At 44.8% G+C, this 12,606-nt stretch overlaps 1 protein-coding gene across 2 annotated transcripts in view; it reads left to right on the top strand.

The window, feature by feature from the left end:
• MGAT5B (alpha-1,6-mannosylglycoprotein 6-beta-N-acetylglucosaminyltransferase B) overlaps positions 1 to 9,123 on the top strand; it is a 170,181-nt gene extending 161,058 nt beyond the window's left edge. For both annotated transcript variants that reach the window (XM_035107960.2, XM_035107959.2), the window contains 3 exons: positions 4,708 to 4,782; positions 7,109 to 7,377; positions 8,925 to 9,123. In XM_035107960.2, coding sequence (XP_034963851.2) covers positions 4,708 to 4,782; positions 7,109 to 7,377; positions 8,925 to 9,123 — 543 coding nt within the window. The remainder of the gene's footprint in view (positions 1 to 4,707; positions 4,783 to 7,108; positions 7,378 to 8,924) is intronic.
• The last annotated feature ends 3,483 nt before the right edge of the window (positions 9,124 to 12,606 follow it).

Here is a 12,606-nt window from a genome sequence, read left to right as displayed (position 1 = left end):
GAACAATCTTCACATTATTGTGCTGGACCACAAAGTTTGGGAGGTGACCAGATGCCAGCTAGATGAATGCTGAGAGATACTTTTCAGATATGGCTCTCCTCCCATTGGCAGCCTGCTGCCAAAAAGCAAAGGCATGCGGAACAAAGTAAGAATAGAGGTGTTCCATAATCCATTCCTAAAATGTACTATCCATTTGAATGATAAAGGCAAAGGAGATCACATAGCGTGTATAAATAGCAGCCAGAACATGAGAAATCACAGCAATTCGGAGCTGCTACACCTTATCTCTGCATGCATCCAAATGTGTCTCTTTTGTCTACAGCCTCGTACACTCTACCAGAACTGATCTCAAAATACCAAGATTGCAGAAACCCAAACCTTTGTTGCAGACAAGAATCTGAGCACAGATTGTCTCAGTTACTTACTTTACTTGATTAATGCTTGGTTTTTGTGCATAGATGCAACCTATTCATACTGAGGTTTCAGCTGAAGTTTGGAATCCTATTAAAGGAGTCACTGAGTGTCCAACCATAATTTAAGGCCCCCAAGTTACTACTGAATACCTCCTACCTCCCATCTGCTTCTGTAATTATGGTAATGCTGGTAAACACACATAGTTTTGAACTTAGGTATGGTGTTGTTGTTGTTGTTTAGTCGTTTAGTCGTGTCCGACTCTTTGTGACCCCATGGACCAGAGCACGCCAGGCATGGTACATAAGCAAAAGGAGAAATAATGTGATGGTCACTTGCGTATGATTGCAGGAGGTTCTGTACAGATGAAAAGTTTGCTTATACCTTTATGAACATGATTTATGCACATAGGGTCCCCACAAGGGAGCTGTGATTGATCTGAGATGAGGCAGGTTTGATTCCCGGGGCTAACAGTGGAGTCTCACAATACACAATACTTTGCCTTACTGGGGTTCATTATAGCTAGACCTGATTTGGAAGAGACAGTCCTTCAATTAGTACTTTCCTCTGTTTAAACAAAGGGACATACAACCACCCTTTTGGTGAGTAATGGGCAAACAACTAAGCTGGTCCCAGTCTCTGTGAAATTCAGAACCTTACCAAATAGTATGGGAAACAGCCTTACTAGAAAAATTAACCAATAAGCTGAAACTGACATGGGGACAAATAGAAGAAAACGGCTTCACCCTTTATCACATACACAGCCCAAGAAGACAATGACATAAATTCACCAACAACATACAAATCAATATGGCTAACCTGATCCAAAACACCCACCCACCCCACTCACACACGAAACAAAGACCACCACAGCCAACCACAAATGAACAAGCATACCCTAGGCCAACCCCAACATCTCTCACCACCAAAGGAACACAAGCGAATAGCAGAGAACCTGCACAAGTGACGCTGACAAAAACAACCTCACATATATTAAGTAAAATAGAAACATTGTCACCTGACCCCACCTCCACCCATCTTCCCCCCATCTACCTCTTTCCCCCTTTTCTTCCCAATGTCTCAACCAGGGGCGTACCCAGGATCAAAATTAGGGAGGGCAAGGGGCGGGGGCAAGGCATGGGAGGGGAGGGGCCACAGTGGGAATGTGGGCGGGGCTACGTGGCCTGCGCCTTTCAGATGTTCAGAGGAAGCGGCCCCAGGCTCCTGCTTTCCGCACGTAGCTCCAGAGGCGCGTGGGGAGTGCGAGCCTGCGGCTGCCTCCTCCGCGCCTCCCAGCAGTTCCGAGGAGGTGGCCCCAGGCTCTCACTCCCTGCGCGAAGCTCCGGAGACGCACGGGGAGCGTAAGCCTGGGGCCGCCACGCTGTGCCCCTCAGCCCTTTGCTTCTAGGGGGGGCAACTGCCCCCCTGCCTACGCCCATGGTCTCAACAAATGAAACTGATTCGTAAAAATGTTACGAGAGACATTGTACATATTTTTGTAAATCAAGAAAATCTTTAATAATAATAATAATAATAATAATAATAATAATAATAATAATAATAATAGAAATTCAGAACCTTCATTATGGAAGGCAGATAGCAAGCTGGGCACTCCCAAATAGGAATTTGGCTACAGTGGGCTTCTATGCAGATTTGTACAGGGTGTTTTGTGTTCTCAAGTGCCCTAACATTTAGAGTCTCTCCTTCTTCCCTCCACTCCAATGTTCTTTCCATAGCCCTGCTGGATTTTGTAGCTAATCATATCCCTCATTTTAATGCTAATCTCTCTCAGCAGCAGGGACCCATTTTACATACAGCTTGACTTTTCTGGTGCAATAAAGCTTAAGTTCAAAATGTAAAATATCCCATCAGACTCCTCGGGGCTTTTTCTTCTTCTCTGGGGATAGTGGGGGGGGGTGGTATAGGAAAGAAAAGAATGATGATAGATGGAGAGATGAAACATTGCCTGTAGAGCTGGGAAATGTCCATTTGCCTCCTTTGTCTTTTTATTATTATCATTGGGGCAAGGGGAATAAGAGTTCTGTTCAATCCCAGGCCAGAAGTAACCTTTTATGCTGCCTCTCAGGGCCAGCCCAAGTCATTTTGCTGCCTGAGACAAAGGACAAATGCCACAAACAGAAGCTGGTTGGACTGGTTGTTGAATCTTACTTCAGCAATGGCAATGCAATAGGCAGGCACATTTAGGGGCTGAATGACAGGCCTGTGGCACATGCATCTTGGTTCTCCAACAGAGGGGCATGACTAGGGGATGCGGGAGGAAAAACCAGAAGGGCCATTGCTGCTGTACCACAACACTCCACCTCAGCACCTGCCACCTGAGGCAATTGCTTCATTCTACCTCATGGCAGGGCTGGCCATCATGCCTATCTGGGACTTCAGCTAAAAACTGCAGGAAATGCTACTACAGGGTTGTGCGGGTTGTGCAAGTAAAGGTAGGGGCCTTTGGATGTAGCAGACAAGCCACACCTCCAACTTCACCCTCACCCCCAATTTAATCTAAATCATTGGCTCCCCATAACCTTCTATAAACAGCACCTGGCAAAGGCCTGCCACAAGAGATGAGGGGGCTGGGCTCTGTCTGTCCCCAATTAATTTGAACACGGGGAATTTTGCATATTATTTCCCCTTGTTGGTTGTGCTGACTGCCAGGAAGCTTAATTCTTCCTCCTGCAGCCAGAACATTTGAAGCAAGGCCTCCTAGGCTCAACAGGCCTGGCTCACAGCCAGAGGCGCCATCTTCTCAGGATGACCAAAGGGGGCCCAGCACAATATCCTGACATCACCCATGTGATGTTGCATGTCCTGACATCGTGAGAAGCCAGGGGGTGGAGCCAAACACCCTCTGAACGTTGAGGGAAACTGGCCGCCTCCTCGTCCTCCTCAAAAAAAAAAACACCCATGGGGGGTCAAAAATATCTCGGCCCCTAGGGGCCTGCGCCTATGCTCACAGGCCAATGTGTTTAGGAATACAACCTAAATCTATGCTGCATCTGAGAAAGAATAAACGTGAAAAATCAGCACAGTTCTTAGCCAGCTTCTAGAGATCAAATCCAGAAAAGCCCAACATGGACATGCCTGTGTTCACAGTCTTGGTATCAAATGGGGAAAGAACAGGTGAGAGGGTGAAAGGAAGATGTAAGATCAGATACATCTTAAGTTAAAAGGAAATCTATCCTGTTGTCATCAGTCACTACTAAGCTGCTTGAAAACCAAACTCCCCTAGTGTGATGGGTTTTATAGTTAGTTCTTTGCTCTTCAGAAGAAGAGCAGGCTATCTAGAGCATACAGGGGTCTTTTGCTGGAAGTAGAGAAGATGCCATGCACTTTTAATCACTGAGCTTTAGTTTGATTCTTAATTGGCATATTTTTAACCAACTTTGATCTTTTTTTTAAAAAAAAAAAAAGAGGGAGCGGGGAAAAGGGAAAGGGAAGGCGGAAGCTCATTAGGAGCCACTTGTCCTGGTGAGCCCATCTGTTGTTGGGTCTCTTTCCTTTCAAGATGAGGCTTCATCCACCTGTCTCCTGGTAGCAGATGGAGGCAGGCATCTGCTGGCATTGCCTGTTGTGAGTGTTTCTGACAGATCCATCAGGATGCTTGCCAGCATTCCTAAGGAGGAGAGGCTCATACATAAGGAAAGCTTTGCCGAGGAGGAAGCTTGAAGTGAAGTCATGTGCATACAGGCAGGCCCAGCTGAACAAGCCAGCAGTCTTGCACACTTCAACAGCTTTGCACCAGGAAACAATTCTGGAGGGGTGAATCAATTCTGGTTGACGTGATCTGAAGAATATTTGCATCCTTCTTTGCAACTCTTAATGGCAGGTGATGGCCTGCAGTTCTGGGGTTTCTGGGATTTAAAAATCTGATAACTATCAGATTACTAACCACCTTGCCACTAGATTTCTAGATTTCCTATTGAAGGGAAAAATACATGGCTGTTCAGCTATCAAATCATATGATATCTGAATGGATATTCTCATGCTCTGGAGGTTAAATCTTTGTTCATTGTACATTTTCCTTCCTTCTGGCATCTTATTCCCACACATATGGTTTGCTGAGCTCTTCTGTCTTCCCAGATCCTTGCCAATAATTCAAAAGCCTGCAAAACTTGAGGGAGGCTGCAAATTAAAGACGTGTGATCAAATTTGCCTCTTTCTTCCAGTGCAACATGTTAGGCATGTTACAAGATATTGGGTTTTTCACTTGACAGAAAGTGGTGATGGAGATAGTCTCCTTATACTGATCCATGCCTATGCTGTGCTTTTCCCTTCTTCCAGGTTGATCCTTACCTGCCCTATGAATACACCTCTGAAGGGATGCTGGAGCGAATTCATGCCTACATTCAGTACCAGGTAATTGATTTGCATCTTGTTCTGCAGTTCTTTCTGATTAAGTCTAGGAGGCAAGTGTTTTCCTGCCCCAAGGTGTTAATGAATGGCACAATGACCACTCACTTTGGTTGTACGAGTTAAATTTTTACCAGTGTCTGGAGAGTTATGTCTTGGAGTGGGGGTTGGGAAGCCAGCAGAAATTGGGGGGATGTAGCTCTTCTGATATCTTTTTCCAAATGATTAGCAAAATTGCATTAATTATATGGTTATTTATTTCTGAGCTCCCCGCCCCCAGAAATTCAAGTTTCATCTATTTCTGGGCTTTTCTCCTCACAGTTCTGACAGTTTCTATTTTCAGCATTTATTATGTGTGATGTTCCCACACACACACACACCACCTCACATTTGCTAACTGGCAAAATGCTATGCTTTGGGATCTTAGGACACATCAGCTTGTAGCTCCATTTTTAAGACTGTGCACAAGTATAATTAATTTTCTGAATAAAACTTGAAAGTGTGACCCAACCCCTCATGCATATGGACAGACATCAGCCTCTAAACATCTCACCTCACCCCAAGATTTACACCACAGAAATGCCTTGTAGATATACCTTGTTTCGCAAGACATACAGTCTATCTGTGGTTTTTTTAAAAAAATCATGTAGCTATGAAACGGCCTCATTCCAAATGATATATGTAGAGAAATACATTGGTAGGCAGGTAGATGGGCCAATGTAACTGAGAAGCTACAATATAATGCTATCAGGGACTGGCTGGGCAATGAGGAGTGATGAGAGGTGTCATGTGAAGAGGCTCCAGCCGGAGAACTCCATAGGGAAGCCTCAAAAGAGGAAGGCTCCGAGCCAGGGGAGGGGTGGTGGGGCAATGAAGACCGGTCAGAGGAGGTGGGGGGGAGAATAGTTTAATGCTGAACAAGCAACAGGCTTGAGTGAGAGAGAAGAAGAGGCAGAAAACACTGCAGATGTAGAATAGGCAGCTGAGGAGGAGGTGGGGGCTGAGGCAGCAACAGATTCACAGGAGCCTGCCAGTCTTCCCTGCTTCTCTCCAAGGGCTCAAAGAGTTTTGCATGTAGTGGAGCAATGAGCACAGAAAGTGCAGTGCCCCCCCCCCTACTGACAGAGTTTAAGATTGTGGGGAAAACAGCCAGATAGGGAGAAGACTTAGGGGGAAGTGGGAGCCCCAGATTGTCATTTCTGGCTAGTCTTGCTGTAGGTTTCTTTGTTTGTATTCTGTTTCCTTGAATAAAGAATCAACTTTACTGCTCATCTCTGAGTCTCCGTGCTGACCTGCAGCTGAACCAGCCCTGACAAATGTAATGCAACGTCAAACAAATAAGCAATGAAATAAATAATAAAACCCAACTGGAACAACATAGCAGCATAACTTGAAGCATTTTTAGAGCCTCGCTTTTGTCAAGCCACACGCTGACTGACAAAATACAGCGCTCGTCCCTCTAATGTGTAGACATCAGACCCAAATTCTGCCTTACATCCACGCAAATCATACAGTACCTCCTGCTCATTCAGTAGCACTCATTGCAGTCTATTCCCACACCTCACATATGCATCCACCAGTACACACAAACACACTAGCCACCCAATCACTCCATTATCTTCCACTCATTCACCTTCCACTATCACCAGTCACTGCTACCACTCAACAAAAACATACAGCAAAAACACCAAGGAGACAATGAAAGCTTTCACTGACAGAACGGTGTATATACAATAACCGTATGCCACCCATACCTAAATCATACAGATGAGCTGTTCTCAATAGCGCTCACCCAGGTTGCCGTCTTCCACCCAAGACTCCCATGCACCAATGATGCTCTCACACACATGATATGCCTTCCTTTCACCAAGGAGTGCCCTGTTGCCACAGTGGCCAACCAGACACTTATGAGAAGCCCGCAAGCAGGAACCGAATGCAGCAGTGCTCTCCCCATTTGTCATTCCCAGCAACTGGCATTCAGAGGCATACTGCATCATCTCCTCACCCGGGATGCCTCCATCCCCTTGATCATTTGGGTTGTCCTTTTCTGAACCTTTTCCAACTCTACAATATGCTTTTTGAGACGAGGCAACCGGAAGTGTACACAATATTCCAAGTACGGTTGCACTAAAAATTAGCACGGTGACATTATGATATTGGCAATTTGATTTTCAGTTCCTTTCCTAATGATCTCTAGCATGGGATTCTATGGACTCCAGCAGGGTTGCAGTTCCCTAGGAGTCAGGCCCCTATTGAACTCGGTGGGACTAGCTCCTGTTTGTGCCTTTTGAAAAATTCTGTATAAAAATCTGTCTCTTTTCTTCTCGGATAGGATTTCTGTGCCACTGCTGCTATGCCAGAGAAGTCCAGCAGCCACACTATGCAAAGCTCAGCAAACCCCTTCAGCCTGCAGCCCAATTCCACATACCTGGCCTGGTCTCACAATTCCAGCGGCAGCCCCTCTGCCTGGCCTCCAGTCAACTCCATGCAGGTGTGGATATCAGACGCTGGGCAAGCCTGCACCACCACTTGTCAGCAGCATGGTTTGGTCTGTGAGCCCGAGTTCTTCAAGTTCATCAACAAGAAAGGAGTGTTTCAGCAGTAAGTCTCTTCTCTCTCCCATCTTACCCTCATACACCCTGGAATCTCTTCTCTTCCCAGTGCTGTTTTTCTAGAAAAAGAGGTGCCAGAACTCACCATGAACACCTCCCTTGTTCTCTTGGCAATGGTGCCCACCTCAAAGGTCCCGGAACTGAAAATAAGTCCTATCTCTTCCCCTTTGCAAGTGCTAGATAGCAACCCAGGCACTTCGTACTTTGAAGCTGTTGGGCAAAACTGTAAAGTTCATGATTTGTTTTGGTTTGCATCTCAACTGATTTTGAGTTTTGATATTTATGCAACGCGGTATTGGAAAGTGACGTTTATGTGCCGTGAATGCTGCAAAGATGGAGTTGGAAGAGTGTTGAGCTCTTCGTAAAAACACAATATTTGCTTACAAAACTCACTTTTCAACTTCTAAATCTGAATATTACAGCCAGGTTTTGTTTCGTTAGAGGCTGGTGCTTTGCAGGAACAGTCTGTTTTTTTATAAAAAAAAAAACCTTGAGTTTGAATTGAATTTTGACATTTTAATTGCATATCAGAACTATTTGAGGACCCCAAGAAAGAGCAATATCCCACCATACAAAAGTTGGCCTAGACACCGCTCATTAATTAAAGGTCCTTTTGCTCCTCAGGCCCATTTAAGTCTCTCCCAAAGCCTCAATAATTGCTATAGACCTTCATTCATGCTAAGAAAGTGAATCCTTTCATAGTTGCCTCCCTGACATTTGTTCAGTGCCCTTTGCACACAACACGGCAAACTAAAAATATTTGGACAGACCTTCTGGTTGCATTGTGTGTGGGAATGGCTTTCTGTAGTTGAAAAAGGGTTTCTAGACACCGTTGTTCTCTTGTCTCCCTCCTTCCCCCTTTATCCCTATGTCTGTAAGCATACATTTGGAACACACAGGCACTGACATTTTAATAGAACATAAATCTGCCACCAAGCTCCATACATAGCTCTGGACAATTAAAATGGGCGCATTATCATTTCTGTCACGGCGGCCAGGCAGGCAATTTGAGTCCAAGTGACATTTTTATATGATAAATTAGAGGCAGAGCTCAGATTCTACTTGCTAAGCTCCTTTAGCTCCTTAAAACCCAACCATTTCAAGAAATTGCTGGTTCAGAATCACTAGTTCAAATCAGAGTTTATTAAAGAGATGCCGGGGAGTTTACTGAGTGGCTGGGGAAGGAAAGGCTATAGCATCGCCTACGGGTGCATGGTTTACTTCTTTCACTAAGGTTTGTTTGAGAAGAGGCGTATCTGCAACAGCCTTTGCCAACCAGATGCCCTCCAGATGTTTAGGTCTATGATTCCCATCAGCCTTGCCCCATGCAGGGATCCCACCAGGAGGCCAGCTCAGCGCCCACCTCACCTGCACTTCCACATGAAAAACATAACGTCTAGAAATCTAATCACGGATCTTCTGCAAAACATATAATAAGGCCCTTCCTGTATGCCTAACGAACGATAAAAGTGGGAATGCAAACATTAGAACCAGTGTTTGAAAAGACCTCTCTCTGTGTGTTTCTTTGTTTCCAAGGCTCAACATTGTCTGTGACAGCACAGAGTCCGAGATGAATCACCTCTACCCAGCTGTGGCTGAAAATGCCCAGGAGTGCTACCTCCAGAAGGAACCTCTCTTATTCAGCTGTGCAGGATGCAATACCAAGTACCAGCGCCTCTGCCCCTGCCGCAATTACCGCAAAGGACAAGTGGCACTGTGTGGGGACTGCTTGTGATTCCACTGAGGCATGTGTGCTGTAACGTGCCACACATGCAAACAAATAACTTTTTTTCTTTCATAAAAGGCTTCTGCAATACTCAAGAAGGTTCCAAATGAATCATCTTCTTGGAGACTTTTTGGATGTCGGTGAGATTCCATTGGTTGTTTTGTCTCCCAGTCAAGGGCCAAGGACCCGTTTCCAACATTTATTTACTTCTTAAGGCATATCTCCTCCTGCATCCAAGACCACTGGAGACTTCAAAGTGGCTTAGAAGGGCCGCATTGAAAATCCTTCTGAAGGACAACAAGGCAGCCTCTTTAGGATTTCATCTTCCTTAAACATCTTGATCTATTTATTTTTTATTGGGGAAATTGAAATTAAAGCAGGAAAATCGACAAGTAGCCCTTGAGGAATGTTTTCTGTTTCAAATGCTTTCTTCAGAAAGAGAATCCTTTCAGAAGGGAATGAAAAGAAAAGAGGTGTTGAAAGGCTTGTAGAGGGATGCAGGCATAATATGGCGCTACTGAATGTTTTGCATTGCAAAACAGAGAGGCATCGTGGCTGCAAATTAGAGGCTATGGGGACTGTTGGAAAGTTGAAGAAAATAGGAACCTGGCTGGTATGGAGCCTGTATTTGCATGTCATGGTAAGCCATAAACCATGGCTTTCTGTGCATGAGCCAATCACATCTCCTTTGCTCCTTTGCACTACCACTGGGAAGAAACAATGATCTTTAGCTTTCCAAACATGGGGAGGTGGGCATTGAGCCAAAAGAAATAATGATCCCTGGTTCAGACACAATGCTAAGCCAGAGACCACAGTTTGTTTCCTCTGTGCACTTATAGGGGGCAATGAAAGAGTCTAGGTAGGAACATTACCATCTCCCCAAAGGGGAACTCCAAGGTACAGACAGTTCCAGCAGGCTTGAAGTCAATGCACATTACCTGACAGGCACCGACTTCAATCCCCGCTTTCATCAAGGTTGGTTGCCCTATAGCATTCCTGATGGGGGGTACAGCCAATCCCAGAAGGCTTGCTGTCATCACCGGTCAGCTGATTGGCAGTGGTAGCAGGTCTTCCTTATCAAGGAACAACTGCCTACACACTTTAAAGCTCCTGGTTGTTCGTTGGTAGCCACATCTCTGCTTGTCCCTCACCTGATGTCATGAGTGATGTCAGTTGTGGGGCAGCTGTGGGTGGTTTTGGGAAACAGCCTCAAAGGCCAATTTGGAACCCATGCCAAGACTACGTAATTAGGTCTGAATGCCAGATGTCCCTCACACCTCCATTAGCAATTGTTTATTATGACATGCAAATTGGGCTGCTGACTTGCATATGCCACTACAGGCAAATAGGAATGGAAGGAGCTGTCCATTTCAATTTCTCTTACTTTCTCGTTTTCCTAATCTTAAGTTCAGTTCTCCACATTTCCGCATCAGTTTGTGCCTTTGTTTTTTAAAGTCCTCATGAAAATTCACCAGCATTTGAATTCAATTTTTTTGCAAGAAATCTCCCCTAATATAATGCATTTGAATGCATTTTTTTGCAAGAAATCTCCCCTAATATAATGCATTTTAAATGTTATTTTTACTAATATCTTCATTTTTTTTACAGACACTTACCCCTAATATATACATTTTTGCATCACAAAAAATCAGCTAAGTGTGAATTTTGAAGGATGACTGTGCTTCAGTTCTTGCATCATCATCATCATCATCATTTTGGAAATTGTGAACTTGATAGAGTGGCTCTCAAATTTCTCCTCTTTCCCTACAAGCAGCACACAGTGTTGTGTGAGTAGTGTGTTCATGGTAAACCATATGGTGATCTGGCCCTCAAACCAAACCTTTCATCTGGTGGTGGTATGCTGTGACTGGGTGCTTGACCAGCAGGTGCTTGGCCATGGATCTATCCAGGATGCTAAATATGCTCCTCTGCTGTGCCCTGTCCCTACTCATGACTGCTCTATTTTAGCCATTCCATTGAATATTTTTCTCCAATGGAACAGCTCAGTTGGTGTAGAATGTTCTACTGGCATATATCCCTGTCATGATGGTGGTGGCATCTCTCACTTTCTGCTACCTTATCCTAAAGCCCTTCATCCATAACTCTAGTACAGGACTGAACCCTGTAAAAGCCCAAATGCTTTAGTGTTTTATCATAGGGAAGAGATGCTCTTCAAACTCCTTGATCATCTTGCTTGTCCTTTTCTGTGTTGGTTCCTAGCATTACAGTAACCTTTAGAAATATTAATGATGCAAATGATACACAATGTTCCAAATGTGGGCATACTGTAGATTTATAACAAGGGTTCACAATTTTGGGGGGCTTGGGGGCCCATTTTGAAATCTAAGCAATTTGTGGGCTCCACGAAATACCCATTTCACAGAAGAAAAACTGGTGATGCAAAGAACACATGCACACAGACAGACAAAACACTTACATCCCCCAAACAAACAAAAGACAAGCAAAAGGAGCAGGCAACACCCACACCAAAAGGCACCCTCTCCACCAAATAACAAAAAAGTCCGAAAATTCAATCTTTAAGACAATTGGGATGGGCCTTGATGTGCTCTAGCAGTGGTATGTTGTGGACCAAATAGGGACGCAGGTGGTGCTGTGGTCTAAACCACTGAGCCTCTTGGGGTTGCTGATCAGAATGTTGGCGGCTCGAATCCTCACAACAGAGTGAGCTCCTGTTGCTCTGTCCCAGCTCCTGCCAACCTAGCAGTTCGAAAGCACGCCAGTGCAAGTAGATAAATAGGTACCGCTGCGGTGGGAAAGTAAACGTCATTTCCATGTGCTCTGGCTTGGGAACCTAGCTATAAGGCACCATGGTACAAAAGGCTTAATTTTCTATCATTTTCCCAATCATTCCCAGCATGAAATCCCTTCTTTTCCTGACATCACATTCTGCCTTGGCTTTCTTCTTGAGTGATCCACTGTGCCCCAAATATCTTTTTTTGTGTGCTTAGCTACTGCCAAGTAACTGCCATGCATGCTGCCTTTTGTTCCATGCAGGAAGGGTGCTGTACAAATATGGGTGGGAAGTGAACAATATATAAAAACTTGCAAACCTGGTTTGCTAGAGGCAATAGTGGGCTGAGTATACAATTGCCAAAGGTGACTCACACTATTCTGCTGGGGAAACACTCCTTTACTTTATCTCCATTCCTTGCAAAAGCATTTCAGAAGTGCACAGAGCAGGTTCAGTGAGGGCTGGGTGATATGCAAGCATTTCAAAACTGATTTTATTCTGTCACTACATCTCTCCACACAATGGAATTTCTGTTGGATATGAAAGAGCCTTGGTCAAAAAAGAGCTGGTCACCCTATGTGTGTGGTCATCGACTGGGGTGACTTTCAAAGGTGTTTTGGCAAATTTGTGGAAGATAAGCTCACCAGTGGCTACTCTGATGGCTATGTGCCACCTCTGCTGGCAGAGGCAATACGCTTCTGTAGATCAGTTGCTGAAAATCACAAGTGGGGAAGAATGCT

This window comes from Zootoca vivipara, chromosome 2, assembly GCF_963506605.1.
Source record: "Zootoca vivipara chromosome 2, rZooViv1.1, whole genome shotgun sequence".
Lineage (NCBI taxonomy): Eukaryota > Metazoa > Chordata > Lepidosauria > Squamata > Lacertidae > Zootoca > Zootoca vivipara.
The sequence above is the reverse complement of the archived record's forward strand: the minus strand, read 5'-3'. Positions and strand labels throughout refer to the sequence as shown.